The 16,353-nt window shown below is 60.2% G+C and overlaps 1 protein-coding gene across 7 annotated transcripts in view; it reads left to right on the top strand.

The window, feature by feature from the left end:
• MYT1 (myelin transcription factor 1) overlaps positions 1-16,353 on the top strand; it is a 57,565-nt gene that overhangs the window by 17,973 nt on the left and 23,239 nt on the right. For all 7 annotated transcript variants that reach the window (XR_016215659.1, XR_016215660.1, XR_016215658.1 and 4 more), the window contains 7 exons: positions 5,995-6,049; positions 6,957-6,987; positions 10,535-10,597; positions 11,180-11,424; positions 13,134-14,033; positions 15,488-15,622; positions 16,213-16,303. Coding sequence is in view for 4 of the 7 variants with exons in the window: in XM_070051343.2 (XP_069907444.1) it covers positions 5,995-6,049; positions 6,957-6,987; positions 10,535-10,597; positions 11,180-11,424; positions 13,134-14,033; positions 15,488-15,622; positions 16,213-16,303 (1,520 nt within the window). In the remaining 3 variants the exon portion in view is untranslated. The remainder of the gene's footprint in view (positions 1-5,994; positions 6,050-6,956; positions 6,988-10,534; positions 10,598-11,179; positions 11,425-13,133; positions 14,034-15,487; positions 15,623-16,212; positions 16,304-16,353) is intronic.

Genomic DNA, 16,353 nt, shown 5'->3' with positions numbered 1-16,353 from the left:
GGAGGAACCTGAGGCCTCCCTGGCGCAAGAAGCTCCGGTGATCCGGGCCCCTCTGTGGATGGCTCCGAGTGTTGAACGGCGGCTACTGTGCTGGAGCCGGGGCCTCACTCGGGTTTCCAGTGGCACAGCTGTTTCAAAGCTCTTTCATCTGGGGCAGAAGTGGTCTTCTCAGCAGAGGGGTCAAGACAAGGTGTGACCAGAGAAGGACGGAGGGTGTGCAGGGGTTGATTGCCCATGACTGGGGCTGGCCCAAGTCTCTTCTGACTGAGGGAGTCAGGAAGGTGGCCATGCCAAGTGTGAGTGGTGGCCATGGTGGGACAGCATCATGCAGAAGGGGTACCGCCTGGGGCCAGGCTTTCAGGATGAAGACAGGAAACTGCCAGAGCAGGAGGGCAGTGGCACAGACACCCCCAGGGCCTGGGCTTGTGTGCCTCTGAGTTCAGCACCACGCCTGTGGACAGCTCAGGAGCGGCAAAGTGCCGGCTTTGACAGCAGCTTCTTAAACCTCCCTTGACCCTGAAGAGTGAAACTCCTGGATGTTCAGTATTGACTGCAGAGTTGCAGAAGAAAAGAGGAAGTCAATCAGATGGTGTTTGGCCAGCACTTCCTCCTGCTCCTGGGGAAACTTGGGCAAAGACAGCTGGACGAGGGAAGCGGACACTGGGTGTGGACTTCCTCTTCCATTTCCTGTAGCATTGCTGGATTCTACCCTGGGCAGGTAGAAAGCCCATTTATGTCAGCGTCTGCTGTGAAGTTATAATTTTAAATTTGGGTTTGATGTGAAGTGGGGTCCCATGCTTAGAGGTGTCAGGAGAACCCCTCTGCATTAAAGGACACCGTGGGGCACCCTCTCTAGCCCTGTGGAGGAGGCTACACATGGCTACACTCTGAGATGTCAGGAGTGTTGCAGACATGCAGTGAGGCATCCCCCAAAGCTCCGAGGAGCCAGAGGGCGCTGTGATGGCTCCCTGAGGGGTGCAGGGGCGTGGGGGCCTTGGTTTCGCCTGCAAGCCCCAGTGGATGGGAAGCAGTGTGTGTGCTGGGGCTCCGCGGGAGCAGGCTGGTGGCGTCTGGTTTGTGGGCTGCTGCGTAGCAGGCAGGTGGTTGTGTGGAAGAGACAGAGAGGGAAAGACCCATAGCAAGTCTCTGCTAAGTGCACAGTGGTGGGGGTGTGGGGACATCACCAGTGTTGTTTGTGTCGGGGCTTCGCAGCTGTGACGGGACAGCTGCTGTGGCTCCTGATGCACACAGCGAGAGAAACCAGGGGCCGACCCCTCCCTCATCCTCCCCCGACCCCGGGAGAGGGAGCCTGTTGGTCGTACACAAGGGCTGGTAGAGCCCCCTGCCCCTCCTCATCCCGTGCCCTTCCTCCCCTTCCTCCTGGCAGGGGCTTCCTGTGGTCTCGTGGGAGCCAGCCTTGGTTCCCCCACTGCTGGAGGTTACGCAAGAGGCTCACTCCTCCCACGGGCACCGGAGTCCGCACAATCTCGTGAGTCTGAGGAGTAGTCTTGAACCCATCCTTTTGTTTTTTTAAGATTTTATTTATTTATTTGAGAGGTAGAGTTATATACAGTGAGAGGGAGAGAGCGAGCGAGCGAGGTCTTCCTTCTGTTGGTTTACTCCTCAGATGGCCGCATTGGCCGGAGCTGCACCGATCCGAAGCCAGGAGCCAGGAGCTTCTTCTGGGCCTCCCACGCGGATGCAGGGGCCCAAGGACTTGGGCCATCTTCTACTGCTTTACCAGGCCACAGCAGAGAGCTGGATTGGAAGAGGAGCAGCCGGGACTAGAACCGGCACCCATATGGGATGCTGGCGCTGCAAGCGGAGGATTAACCTACTGCGCCATGGTGCCGGCCCCCTCGAATCCATTCTAATTCTCCATTTTTTTCTGGCTGTTGAGACACGTTTTAAGTAAGACAAAGCTCTGTGTCTCCCTTGTGTCCTTGACTCTGTGGGGTCTGCAGGCCCAGAGCCGCCCCGGCCTCAGCTTGGGACCTACACAGTGCTCTCTGCTTAGCCCCTCTGGCTCGGCCTCTCTGCCTCCCTGGTGCCAGGATTTCAGAGGTGTTTCCACTGTCCCCAGGACACACTGTCACCACCCATCTGCCCGCCCAGCCACCCTTGAGGAGCGTGGTCTAAGCTGCTGTCCACTGGGGACACCCATGGGTGAGCGCCTCCAGATCAAGTCCAGGACCGAAACGGCTGCATGTGTCATAGGAGGAGGAGGCAGAGCTGGCCTGGTGAGGTGGTGCTGGCCGGGGCCAGGAACTCTCCCGGTGGGGTCAGGATTCAGCAAGGACTCTGCCCGCTGGTCAGCCCTCGGCTGTGGGTGCAGATGTGGAGAGTGGTAGGTGAGGTGCGGGATGGAGGGGGCAGCTCCTCTTTTCTGAAGACCCTGAGAAGAGGCAGGACACAGGAGGGAGAGAAGAGGCAGCCTGAGTGAGCGGGAAAGGCGTGAGGGGAAGGGGCCGCCCTCCAGGGCTCACCACAGGAGTCTCTGACCCAGGCCTGGGAGTGGGGCAGAGGTGGCCGCTGGGGAAGTGGCACCGTTGGGTCTCCAGGGAAGCCTCTGAGCCCAGTACTCCTGGCAGCGGGGCCACCGTTTCCCCTTAAAACTGGACATGAGTGGCTGGTTCCTGTGTCCTGACTCTGACAGCAGCACACTAAGTACACAAAACAATCCGCAAATTTTGCGGTTGCTGACTGTGTTTTCCATTTTGCTTAAAGTTTTATTTATTTCCTTGAAAGGCAGAGTGACACAGAGGAAGGGGGGTCTTCCATCTGCTGACCTGTTGGGTCACTCCCCAAATGGCTGCAACAGCCAGGACTGGGTGCAGAGACCCAAGGGCTTGAGCCTCTGCTGCCTTCCCAGGTGCATCAGCAGGGAGCTGAAGCAGAAGTGGAGCAGCTGGGGCTTGAACCAGTGTCTGTGTGGGATGCCAGCTTCACAAGTGGCTGTTGAACCCACTGCGCCACAATGCCTGTCCTGAGTTTGAGTTTGCAAACGTCCGACTGAGGGAACTTGGCCGTGGCGGGGCGCCGTGCAGGGTCGTTGTGAGAGCTGCGTGTTTTTAAGGAGAGCTCACCTGGTTACTCTGACTTCATCACAAAGAAACAGAAAGGAGCAAAGCGTCAGCAGTGTCCTGTGTGTGACCGGTCTGTACGGCTCCAAGCAGGCAGGCTGGGCGGGTGGATGAAGAGACCATGATGTGGCTGGACAGGGTGCACTCCTCCTCCTGGTTTTCATGATTTTCCTGGGGAAGGCAAACTATCCAGACACTGACTCGAGCTGTGAGACGGGCTCCCCACGGTGGAGGGAAGCTGCAGATGGAGAAGCAGAAAGAGCCCAGGGCCCTGCAGCCAGCGCAGGAATGAACTCGGCCAGTCTCCACGGAGGGGCCGTCTGCTGTCAGTGTGGGAATGAACTCGGCCTGTCTCCACAGAGGGGCTGTCCACCGTCAGCGCAGGAATGAACTCGGCCAGTCTCCACGGAGGGGCCGTCTGCTGTCAGTGTGGGAATGAACTCAGCCTGTCTCCACAGAGGGGCTGTCCACCGTCAGGGAGAGGCTGCCAGATGGTTTCAGAGCTGTACGAGGAAATGGGGCCTGCTTGGTTTGTGTTTGGATCAAGTGAAGGCTTTTTAAAAAATAAATCAGTGAGAAATTGAGACCTGTGTCCTTGTCTTTGCATGGATAAGCTGCTGTTAGAGTCACTGTGGGGTGCGAGCAGAAAGGCCCAGGGCTGCCCCCGAGCCAGCGCTGGAGTGAGCCTGGCTTCCAGCCAGGGCCCCACGTCCAGGCAAGAGGCCAGCAGAGAACCCCTTCTGCCACGCTCTGGGCCCTTCTCTGGAGGAAGATGAAGCAGACCAAGTGGTGCTGCCGCCTCTGGGAGCTCGCGAAGCCCAGACACCAGCGTCCCCCCTCCGCTGCCGGTGTGTCCCGGTCCCCAGCACTCAGAAATCCCTTGCCGCCGTGCAGAGCCCGGTGTTGCCCCCTGGGGCTCAGGTTCTTCCCTGCTTAGAACCAAAGCTGCCTGCACTGAGAACGCAGCTACACCTCAGGGCGAGAGGCACTGAGCCAGACGGAGGCCGCGGCTCTCGGCAGCGCTGGGGAGGCTCGGCAAACAGCGCCCGTAGCGTCCCTGCATCGCTCTCTGCTCTGCTCTGTGAATAATTCACCCACAGGAAACCCAAATTGCCAAGGCACGCTTGCACCCAGCAGAATGCTTGCCAGTTTCCTCGGGAAAACTGACGGGGGGAGAAAGAGCTCTAGGCAGTGTTTCGGCTGAATGCTGGCGCCCGGCAATCAGACGCATGAGGTTCATTGTGTGGCCAGCATCGGAAGGCGCCGTGCATGGGCTCAGAGTGGGCGACATTTGAAGAAGCCCCTTTGACACCTGCTCCTCTCTCTACTCTGAGTGTGAGGCATTGGTCCATGGGGAACCTCTGTTTTAAAAGTAGAAATTACAGTAATTGTCTCTGTTCTGTTGGAAGGCTGTAATAAAGGCACGGCTCGTAGCGCTGTGCTCCACAGCCCGGCCATCGACAGGTTGCATAAATTACGCAGGTTTTGATTTTTCCTCCTTAACAAATCGTATAAATCATTATATGTTATGCTTCCCCATGGGGAGGTCCACTTTGCAAATTCCCTCTCACTATGGGGGATTCCTTTTCCCTTCTTCCCAGGTGGTGCCATGGACATTTGTCTCCTGTTGGCTTTTATCGCCCAAGTCCTTGTTTAAAACCAGGGCTTCTGGGGCCGCTGCCCTCCCCTCCTCTCCTCTGCGGCTTCCCTGCTGTGCGGCTTTCCCTCTGTCACCTCACACAGGGAGCCCTGGCTGTTCTGGCGTCTGGGCCCTCCCCTTCCTGACCACGTAGGACAGGTGGCGAGGCCGGGGCTGGCATTCTCCTCTTGGGCCTCCGGGGAGGCGTGGCCCACATCTGCCCCTAGTCCTGCTGCCTGGAGGAAGCTGTTCTGCACAACCTTGGGGTCTCACCTGCCTGCCCATGTTCGTCCTGGGCGACTGGGACCCTCGTCTCCATGTGTTGGGCAGCTTCTCCCAGTGCAGTGGAGTCTGGAGGAGAGCTGCTTGCACAGGGTGGAGAGATCTACTTAATTCCGCTCTTCGAGGTTCGAGTCCCAGCTCGAGCACCCCCGCTGGTTTGGCCTCAGGCAGGTGGGGGCAGAGGCGTGTATGCCAAGGATGGGTCACATGTGTGCCAGGAAGCAGGCAGTACAGCTGGGTCGGACCCAGGCAGCCCAGGGACTGAAGGCCCTCCCACAGGCCAGCCTCCCAGACCTCGCCACTGGACTGTGTGTCCACTCTCTCAATACCATCCGTGTGTGCCCCGGGGGCTCAGAGTCCTAGCAGAGCTCAACTGGAGCACCCCCCCGTCCTCTCTGTGACTGCCCCTCTAAGGGCTCTCCTTTGCAGGACAGCATTGTCCACCTGGAGTTGGTCAGAGGAGGAGGTGGTGGGGACTTCACCTGTTCTGACAGGTGACCCTAGTGTGTTAGGCCATGAACACCTGCTGAGTGGAAGAAAGAGTCCACGGGAAGCAGGCACAGGGCCAGGGCTCTCACGCTGCGATCCGAGGCAGTCAGCTAACCCAGCCCTGTTGGGGGCGCCTTAGTTCTGCCCCACCAGGTGAGCAGCAGCCCTCGTATTATGGAACACCAAGTTCATGAGGATTTCGTGGGGCTGACCATACTCCAGCTTTGCTGGCAGGAGTGGAGTTGGGGATAGCGGGGTAGTGGCACTGTGGCACTCTTGCTGAGGTTGGGGAGAGGCAGGGGAGACCCCTGGGCACCTTGAGCCCCCCAAGCCCCTCTCCTGGCCCAGACCCCGGTCTTTGCTGTCCTTGTCATGCTGGTCGTAGGGTCACAGGCTCAGGGTCAATCACCAGACCGGGAAGCAGCAGGGCCTAGGTCCCTGGCGGCTCGGGTGGGGCTGCTGGGTGTTCTTATTAATGCCGCAGCTATTTTTTGCTTGCAGATGAGCTTAGAAAACGATGATAAGCGAGCTCGCACGCGATCCAAGGCCCTCCGAGGTGAGTCTGGCCTCTGCACACTGCCATCTCTCTGAAGCTGCAGAGGCCCCTTCCTCAGAGTATGAGCCTCCCGCCCCCAGCACAAACCTGAGGCTGGCAGGTCCCTGTGGCCTCAGGCCTCTTCATCTTCCACCTCAGGGCTGCTCATGGCCTCCAGCCCAGATGAACTCACCCAGGTGGAGCTGCTGGGGCAGTGGTATGGGACTCTGAGTTTTGTTTTTTAAGATTCATTGCATGCATGTGAATGGTGGAATGACAGAGAAAGAATCTTCCATCTGCTGATTCATTCCCCAAATGGCCCCAATGGCAGGGCCTGGGCCATGTCAAAGCGGGGGCCCACGCACCTGTGCTGTTCTCCGCTGCTTTCCCAGGCCATTAGCAGAGCTGGATGGGAATTGGAGCGCATATGGGACATTGATGTCACAGGCAGCCCTGGTCGTGGGACCCTTCTGCCTCCTGGCAATGCAAGGCCGCCGGCACCTTCCCCCCAGGAGAGCAGCCCGAGTGCTGGTGGGAGAAGAGGAGGTTGGGCCTTGCTGTTCTCAGGACTGAACCCTGACCCCATGGCCAGTCCTTCCTCCCTGGCACCTGCCCCATCAGGGCCACCTGTGCTGCCGCAGGGCCTGTCCCCGGCGAGCAGCCTGGCCCAAGGCTGACCTCCATCTGCCAGTAGTGGTGGGGCTGCTGCCCCGGTTCTGAGGGCCCAGATTTCCTGAGGAAGCAGCTTGCTGCACTGACCTGGATGAGGCTCTCGGGTCTGGAAAGAGGGGGTCCCCTAGAGAAGCCCCTTGATTCTCACTGGGGTCCTCCCACAAGTCCCTCAGCTGTTTGACTGACTTTATGCTGTTAGGGTGACGCCCCTCTAACTCTAACTCCCACCTGTTCTCCCTGTTTGTCTCCTGCTCAGGACCCCCAGAGACCACAGGCGCAGACCTCAGGTAAGGAAGCATTCCTGTGGCACTGAACACCCCCCGCGGCCCTGGGGGTCTTGCCCGTTCCAGGCAGGGAGCTCAGAGGCTGCCACTCACCTGGCCCTGAGTTCAGCTGTCTGTACCCCGACTAGGCTTTCCCACCTGTGGTCTGGCCCCAGCCACCAGATGTCCTGGCCTCATGACAGAAACATGGGCCCCGAAACCAGCAGTAAATATGTTGCCCTCTGCGAGTGCTCCCGGGTCAGATGGTCAGAGGCCCGCCATGGCCTCCCACAGCCCGAGTCTCCTGTTGCCTCCAGATGTCCCAGGGTATCTGTGTTGGGGGCCCGCAGGCCAGGGCAGGGCCGACAGCTCTGTGATGCTGCCTCCCTGCTTCCCGGGGGTGCAGATCCCCTCTGCCTGTGTCATTCTTCACCACATTGCTGTTGGGTGGAAATGGCTTCCGCTGACCAGGGCACTGAGAGACCCCAAAGTTCACCCCATCCCCCTTGTGCAGAAGTGGAGAAGGAAGCCACATCCTGGAGAGAGCGGGTCCAGGAGGTGGAAATGGCCTGGTCTTGCTGCACTGACCTGGTCCAGAGGTGTTCAGAATTCTAACGGGAGCGCTGCTTGGCGGTGGTGTTATCCCAGCAGTGCAGTGAGGAGGCAGACTCAGCCCAAAGAGCTGAGTCACTCCCTCTACTCGGAGTCCCAGGATCGGGGTGGACGCAAGCCTTGTGGCCCCGTGTGCCAGGCCACTGCAGGGCCTGGGATGCTTGAGGGCCGGGAGCGAGCGCCACCTTCCTGAGCCAAGTGGCACTCACAGAGGTGGGGGCTCACTTGTGGACAAAGGCTGAAGGCCCGAGGGCAGAGGAAGCCGGGTCTGAGCAGCCGCAGTCTGCCGTGGCCACGGCTGAGGGCGGGTGTCCCCCTGTGACTCTGAGACAGCAGGAAGAACAGTGTCTGTTTCTTAGCCTCCCAGGGGAGGCCTGAGCCGCTGCAGAGAGGGGACTGGGTATGCACCTGCCTTCTGCTGCCTCTGCCAGTCTGTCCTTGAACTTGTTCTCATGGAGAAACCAGGGGGTGCTGTGGGTGCCGGCACAGGGGCTGTGGTCCGGGACAGTGGTGTCACATTCCATGCTTGGATCCCATGTTAGAACTGCTCCACGTGCAGGCTCAGCCAGAGTCTCAGAGCCTCTTGTCTCTGGGTGGCAGCGAGGAGAGGCTCGGCCATAATGAGTAGGACCCTGTGGCCTACTGGAGTGCTCTGGCGTTTCCCTTCACACGGTGGAGGAGTGGATGGAGCCGTCAGCTAGGCCCTCTGCTCTCACAGGGCCTCGGGGACGGCCATGGTGCCGCAGCGTGTGTCGCTGGCCTGCCCAGGCAGTCACAGGAGGCCCCTAACTCCTTGCAACTGGTCCCTGCTCCCTGAGCCCCTCACCCACGAGTGAGCACGGGAGACTTCCACCTGCTGGAGTGGAGGGAAGCCAGCACCCCCACCTCCAAGGGTGGCAGTGGGAATGGGACTCCTCTCTCAGATGGGCTTCCTTGCACCCTGGTGTTCACATTTGGGTCCCCCTCAGTCTCACACAGGAACCAGGGCTGGGCATGCAGGGTATTGTCATGGAGTGGCAGGGCGAGGTTCGGCCGTGGGTCTGTCTCCCATGTCTCTCATGGTGGGGAGAGCTTCACGAGGCTGGGAACCCCGGTGTCCCTGCACTAGGCACATGGACGGCATTGGCGGAGACCACGCTGGGTCTGCCCCTAGGCGAGCTTGTTCACCAGGAGACTTGAGGCTGGTGTCTGTAGCATCGCAGCTCTTGAGGCCCATGCTGGGTCTCAGGCCAGCTATTGGGTGAGCAGGGGTCTCCATCTTCCTGTCCCAGAGTGGCCCTGCCAGTTCCACTCACACAGGCTGACAGTCCTGGCCCTCGGAGCCTTGTGGGGCCCTGGCCTCTCCTGAGCTGGGGCGGATGGTTGGAGCAGGTGACGTGATCGGGGTACTGCCAGTGCCCCACAGGCCTCCACAGCAGCTGTCACCTAATTGCCTGATTAACTCAGTGATTAATCGGCTAATTGGGGCCTCGGCTTCAAATCTCTAATAACAAGGAGCTTTCTTGTGAGAAGTCTCAAAGCTAGTTCTTGAGAGAGAGAGAGGGAAAGAGCGGGAGAGCAAATTTGGACGTAGATTTCAGAACAGACTGGCCAGAGGGCCTTCTGCTGTCTGGAGGGGAAGCTTGCCCTCCCCCCGCCCCTTCATGGCCTCCCATCCCCTCGCTCCCCTCTCCTTCAGCTGGAATCACCCAGGGCAGCTCCACCAGCCCCACCAGAGGCCGCGGGGAGCTTTCCAGGGTCCCTGCTCCCCCAGTGGCTGCTGTTGAACTTGGGGCTGGGGTGGGCCTTAGGCGCCTGCTGTCTTGTCTTTGCCCCGGTCACGGTCAGTGCGTGTGGCCTGCGTGGCCAGTTGGGCCCCTGGTCTATCAAGTTAGAAGCAGTCAGGGTATCTGTACAGAGGACAAGGTGTTTGCCTTCCTCTCTGAGCCGGAGTCATCCCTCCCAGGCCTGAGGAGATGTGGGAAATCCTGTAGGGTTGAGGCCTGTCTTGTCCAGGGAGGCCCTGTCCACCCACAGGCAACTCGGGCTCTGCCACTTCCAGCTCTGGTAACACGGCACCGGCTCCTCCCAGCCACGAGGGCCGGAGCCCGGCCTTACTGGTGCTTCTGTGGCACTCTTTCCCCACTGTGCCTGTGCCAGTGCTGCTCCCGCTGCCACGGCTGTGTGTGGCCACTGCAGAAGTTTCCAGAGCTCCCTGCTAGTCTGGATGTGTTGTGAGACAGATGATGTCTGAGGGCAGGAGGCTGCGGGGGTCTTGCCTCCATCCCCCTTGTCCTTGCCAGTCCTGGGGGGAAGTGCATGAGGCCAGCATCTCTCCCTGAGCTGCCCGAGGGTCCTCCCCTGAGGCAGGACCAGCAGCTCTCAACACCTTGGCCCTCCTGGCTTCCTGCCTCACACCCAGCTGTTGGCAGTGAGTGCAGCATTCACCACTGTGTCCCTGTCAGTTGGGGGCCTGCAGTGTGGGCCATGGAGCCCTCCCTGCCGGTCAGACTCAGTTCAGCTTGCTGGACAAAGGCCCTGTCTGGCAAGGAATGCAGCGGTCACTGCCCTCAGTGGTCCCAGGCCGCACAGATCTGCCTGCTGTGTGCTCTGGATTCTGGCCAGCCCTGAGCCAAGTGTCCTCGGTAGAAGAGGGTGCTGGGTTCTGGGGCCCTGCTCAGGGTCTTGTCTCCAAGCCCATGGAGACCTGGTTGCTGCTAGCGGGAAGACCCAGCCCCAGAAAAAGGAAGCTACCCAGGAGACGCTGGTGTTAGAAGCCTTGCTCTTCTACACGAGGATCTTTAGTCAAGCACACTCGTAAAACCGTAATGAGCCATTCATTTGTTTCATTAATTCTTAGCAAAGTGCTGGCAGCCATCCTGAGAGGGGCTGTTTGGAGACAGCTCCCAGGTCAGGGTCTGGGCTGGGGCTGAGATTCGGGTCCTGCCACTGAGGCCCCCTCCCCTGCTTGTCCCCACAGCTGTCCCACCCCAGGATGCACGGGCTCAGGGCATGTTCGGGGCAAGTACTCCAGGCACCGAAGGTAAGGGGCCCCTCGGAAGGACTTGGGGGTTCCCACTCTGGGCAGCTGAGGGTTAAAAACCTTCCATCTCTGTCTGGCTTCTGGGCCAGGCAGCCATGGACTCTTCTAGGCTGAATCACATTCTGGGGTGGCCTTGCAGTGTGCTGGGCGGCTGGGCAAGGGATAGATGAGTCCCCGTGGGAGGGCTCAGAGCAGGCCCGGGCCCCTCAGTGGCCGTGTGCCCTGCTGCCATGGCCGTCTATGTGGCTATCCCACATGACCTTGTGTGGCCCCCCCCCCCAAGTCCCTGGAGTGCTGAGGGTGGTGGGGAGCCTGGAGGTGGAGCAGCGAGTGCTGAGACCAGACTGGGGTGCATGGGGGGCGGCTCAGAAGTGAGCAGTCTGGGCTGGCCGGGCCTTCTGATTGCTCAAGGGAAGCGGAAATGTGGCTAAAACACAGCAGGAGCGTTTCTGTCTGTTCAAGTCACAAGCTAAGCTGGTTCAGTTTAGCCAAATACAAACACTGAGAGTGGCTGCCGAGGGCTGGAGGCAGGGAGGGGCCTGACCCTGTCTCATCCCCCTCCATGGCCCACCCTCCCTCCAGCTTGCAGAGCTGCCCCCTGGCCAAGAAGAGGAAGCTGGAGGGCACGGAGGCTGAGCACCTGGTGTCCAAGAGGAAGTCCCACCCCCTGAAGCTGGCTCTGGACGAGGGCTACGGCGTGGACAGCGACGCCAGTGAAGACACCGAGGTGAAGGGCGCCTCTGTTTCCGAGGAATCGGAAGGAGCCGCGGAGGCCGAGGCTGAGCGCTTGGGACAGGAGGAGATTCATCGCCTGGAGCCAGCTGCAGGTGCCTTGTCACTGTTCCTCCCACAGATAAAGGGCGCTCAGTGTGGCCCTGGGGAGTGCGGCCTGGGAGGGGGGCTCACTGTGAGTCAGAGGAGCCCCCTGAGAACAAGGCTCGCCTTGTCAGACATGAACTGGGCTTCCTGGAGGAGAGGCCGTGAAGGCGTTGGGGGTGTGTGGACACTGTGTGCGTGGGAGAGGCAGCAGGTGTGTCTGTGCATGCGAGACACAGACGGGTCACACAGCTGTTCTTGTGTGGGGGGGTCTCAGACAAACTCTGTCGTGCCTGGCCCTCTGGGAGAGTACCTGGGGCAGAGGTGGGGCACTCTCTGGATCCCAGGGAAGCTGGGGTGGGGGTCCTGCTTCCCCGTGGGACCCCAGGACTGGCTGTGTTAGGGAATTCAACCGTGGTGGACACTGCCCAGAGGGAGCTCCTGTGTCCTCTGAGTGCCCCGGGGCCGAGTGAGGCCCAAGGTCCAACCTTTGCCAACTCCCCTCCGCAAGCCCCTCCCCAGCCCACACTGAAGGGAAAGGGAGGGCTTCTGGTGATTTCGCGCCCTGGGGCTGTGGAGTGGAGGTCCCGGCTCCTCCCCTGAGGGCGCCTGGCAGGGCCGGCTTTCCTCCTGCACCTCCTGAGCACCCTGCACCCTAGTTATTGTGCTTGAAACACTTACATTTTGATGCTTTGAAAACATGAGTTTATTTGCTTCTTTGCAATTACGAAGTGATTTACTGTGGTGCAACCGGTGAAGCTACTGCTTGGAACACCCACATCCCATACTGAAGTCCCTGCAGGAGTCCCGGCTGCTCCACTTCTGACCCGGCTCCTTGCTGTGGCCTGGGAAGCAGTGGATGATGACCCAAGTGCTCGGGCCCCTTCACCCACATGGGAGACCCAATGGAGCTCCTGGCTCCTGGCTTCAGCCTGGCCCAGCCCTGGCTGTTGCAGTCATTTGGGGAGTGACCCAGTGGATGGAAGACCTCTCTCTCTGTCTCTCTCTTCTGCTCTGTCACTTTGATTTTCAAATAAAGTAAACAAATCTTTAAAAAATAAAAAAATCTGATTTGCTCTTTAAGCTCCATTTTATAAAATGCATTTTAAAAAAAGACTTACTTATTTGGAATGCTAGAGTTACAGAAAGAGAGGGAGAGGGAGAGAGAGAGAGAAAGAGAGAGAATCTTCCAAATCTTCACTCCCCAAATGACCGCAATGGCCAGCACTGGGTCAGGCGGAGGCCAGGAGCCAGGGGCTTCATCCAGGCCTCCCACATGAGTGGCAGGGGCTCAAACACTTGAGCCATCTTCTGCTGGTTTTCCTGGGCCATTATTGGAGAGCTGGGTCAGAAGTAGAGCATCTAGGACACGAACCGGTGACCAGATGGGATGCCAGCACTGCAGGCGGCTTTACTGGCTATACCACAGCACTGGCCCCTATAGAATGCATTCTTGCCCAACTCATAATGGGAAGGAATACTAATGAAAATCTCTAAGTAGCTCCCGGCTCTTGACCTGCCTCCTAGACTCAGGCCCCGGGGCATTCCCTGCGATCTGCAGATCACGGCCACCCCAGATCACTGGTGTGGAGTGTCGTGTCCCTGTCTGCAGTGTGTGTGAGGGCAGGGTGGAGGGCTGCCGAGGGTGCCAGGAGCCAAACACCTGGAGATTTGCCTGTGTGGTCTCTTCCAACCCCGTGGTATTTCTGCTTTTGTGCAGGAAGGAGCCCCATCAAGTCCCATTTTGGATCCAACCCTGTCGGCAGCCCTGCTGGCTCCTCCCAGGGCAGCTGCAGCAGCTACCAGGGGGTCATTGCAGCTTCTCTGTTAAACTTGGGCCAAATCGCCGAAGGGAGCCTGGCGGGGGAAGACTCGGGCCAGGGGTCCAAACCAGGCCTGCTTCAGGAGGGTGCTGACGAGGGGGCCGCCAGTGATGAGGGTGAGAAGGACCTTTTCATCCGGGTGGGAGATGCAGGGGGGGCTGCTGATGTCACCAGCGAGCGCCCCCAGGAGCCACGACCTCAGTCCCTGGAGAGTGTGGCCAGAGAGGTGTCCAGCAAGCAGAAAGGTCACCAGGAGGAAGAGGAGGAGGAAGAGGAGGAGGAGGAGGAAGAGGAGGAGGATGGGATGGAGGAGGAGGAGGAAGAGGAGGAGGAGGTCGAGGAGGAGGAGGAAGAAGAGGAGGAGGAAGAGGAGGAGGAGGAGGAGGAGGAGGAGGAAGAGGAGGAGGAGGAGGAGGAGGAGGAGGAAGCAGCCGCTGCTGTGATCTTCGAGGACGCCTCCCACACCTCTGCCCAGAAGGCCCCTGAGCTCCGGCGCCCAGAGCCGCCCAGTCCCAAGCCCGAGTACTCTGTCATCGTGGAAGTCCGCTCGGACGATGATAAGGACGAGGATGCACGCTCCCAGAAGTCAGCGGTCACTGATGAGTCTGAGATGTATGACATGATGACCCGTGGAAACCTGGGCCTCCTGGAGCAGGCCATTGCCCTCAAGGCTGAGCAGGTGCGCGCTGTTTGCGAGCCGGGCTGCCCACCGGCTGAGCAGGGCCAGCCGGGGCCCGGCGAGGCAGGGAAGGCAGTGAAGTCCCTGGATGCCGTGCGCAAGAGCTACTACAGCAAAGGTGAGGGCTGGCGCCACCTGGGCCAGAGCATGCGTCCTCTTGTCCAACCATGAACACACAGGCCAGGGTGGGCACAGTGGGGCAGGGGAGGGGACAGACAAGCAACACCGACTGAGGTCCAACGTGGAGGAAGTGGGCTTCCGCTGCCCCACGCAGGGTCATCTGGGGGAAGGAACGGGCTGAGATTCGAGGAGGAGCCGCGGGGAGGGCGGCGGTCAGTGGCTGGGCTATGGGGGTGTCCAGCAGGCAGAAAGGCCGTAGCCACAGTCCCCAGACAGCGCTGGTGCACAGCCCGACTGCCTTCTGCCAGGAAATGCTGTGCCCTGCACCCAGCAGAAGACACAGGGCTGTATCTATCCCTGGATCACCCGCAGGGAGCGGCCTGCTCTTCTGGCCTGCTGTAGGGGGCATCCAGGCACCCTCGCCATGGCGGAAATGGAGGTGGGAACAGTAAGCCTGGCAGCCTGGAGATCTGAGAAGGTGGTCACTGCCACCATTGCTCGTGAGCTGACCACTCACCTCAAGTACCTCCTTGGTCCACGGGCAGGGGCATGGGGCACAGGGTGTAGGGTTGGCAGGGGCTCTTCCCTGTAATGGCCAACCTAACCACACCAAGAGGCTCCCTGTGCCGGCCAGCCTAACTGTGTCAGGCAGGCTGGGCTTCAGACCGGCAGCGCCCCTTGGGCTGGTGCTGAGGACCCTGCATCTGGACGTGTGGCCTCCCTCCTAAGACTGCCGAGGTCTAAGCTGCCCTGCCCTCCATCATCTTTCTCTGCCCTGCGGCAACCTCTCCTCTCCGATGCCCTTCCATGGGCTGCTCTTGGGAGTGTTGGTTGATGCATTGGAGGTGCAGGCTAAGAGGTGACTCCAAGCTGGCACCATGAGCCCAACACAGGAGGCACAGGTGTGGACAGAGCACCGGGCCCAGGAGTGACAGAGCTGCACGGGGCGTGGCCCAGGGATCCTTAGCCAAACAGTGGACAGGAGGGGCACCGGCGTGTGGGACAAACTGAGGGCGCAGTACATGAGTGGGCATGTGGTTTCGGGGTGAGCTGGACCTGGAGGATACCTCTGTCTGAGGGGACATATTTTAGGGAGGATGACTGTTTGGAGGCCCCGGGGGGGCCATTGCATGACACCTGGAGGCAGAGATATGGTCAGGTGCCTCCCCCTGCCGCCCAGAAGGTTGACCGATGAGGCTTCTGCATTGTGGACCCCAGCCGTCTGCAGCTGCCCACACCCTGCTACCCCGGGGCAGTCGGAGCAGTCTCTGGGCTCTGCAACAGATATCCAGTCAGAGCCAGTTTCTTCTGGGTCACCTCCCTGCCTGGCCCATCCAGCCCTGGTCCCTCCCAGCTTCCTGGGCAGACTCGCAGGAGGAGGGAGGGGTCGCCAGCTGTCCCCTCCCCCCACTCAATATCCTGGCTCTAAGGGGGTTGTCTTCTGTGTTTTAGATCCTTCCAGAGCTGAGAAGCGGGAGATCAAGTGTCCGACCCCAGGCTGTGACGGCACTGGCCACGTGACGGGGCTGTACCCGCACCACCGCAGCCTGTCCGGCTGTCCCCACAAGGACAGGATCCCCCCAGAGAGTGAGTTGCTCTGAGGCAGGGTCAGCCCAGACAGGCTCAGGCCCCCTCAGTGGTGGCTGAGGCATTGTGGGCAGGAGGGACCTGACCAGGGCCCTGTCCCCTCAGCTTGCCCAGGTGTTTGCCAACCCCTTAGAGTGCCTGTGGGGCTGGGGACATGCAAGTTGCCCAGCTGTCCCCTAGAGATGCCAGCCTGGGCCAGCGCCCCAGAGATAGCCACAGACACAGCAATGGGAGGGGACAAGCTGTGTCAGCCGAGCTGGGAAAGGAGAGGTGACCCACCCCAGGCCTCTGAAAGCTCAGGAAGCAGATCCTGTCCCACTTTCAGGTTGGACGCAGTGACCGTCAATATCCCATTCGGAGCAGGGAAACATGAAACGATGGTGGTTTTAAAGCCGAGTCTGGGGGGGGGGGGGCGGGGGCTCGGCCAGGCCGAGAGTGGAGCTCACGTCGGCAGGCTCTGGGCCTGGAGCTGCCGAGTCTTTGCTCCAGGCTGCTGTCCCCTGTCTGCCTACAAAGCCACTGCAGCCTTTGGACAGGCCACTCAAACGGCCACTCCTGGCTTACCTCCTCCCATCCCGGTTCTCCTGCAGTCCTGGCCATGCATGAGAACGTGCTGAAGTGCCCAACCCCTGGCTGCACAGGCCAGGGCCACGTGAACAGCAACCGCAACACACACAGAAGGTACGTGGGCTGGGCCAGGCCGTGGTGGGGCCTGGGTGGGGGAGATGGGG

Source organism: Oryctolagus cuniculus, chromosome 11, assembly GCF_051225735.1.
Source record: "Oryctolagus cuniculus isolate XC-2025 breed Fujian yellow rabbit chromosome 11, ASM5122573v1, whole genome shotgun sequence".
NCBI classification, from domain to species: Eukaryota; Metazoa; Chordata; class Mammalia; order Lagomorpha; family Leporidae; genus Oryctolagus; species Oryctolagus cuniculus.
This window is presented reverse-complemented; position numbering and strand designations above follow the sequence as displayed.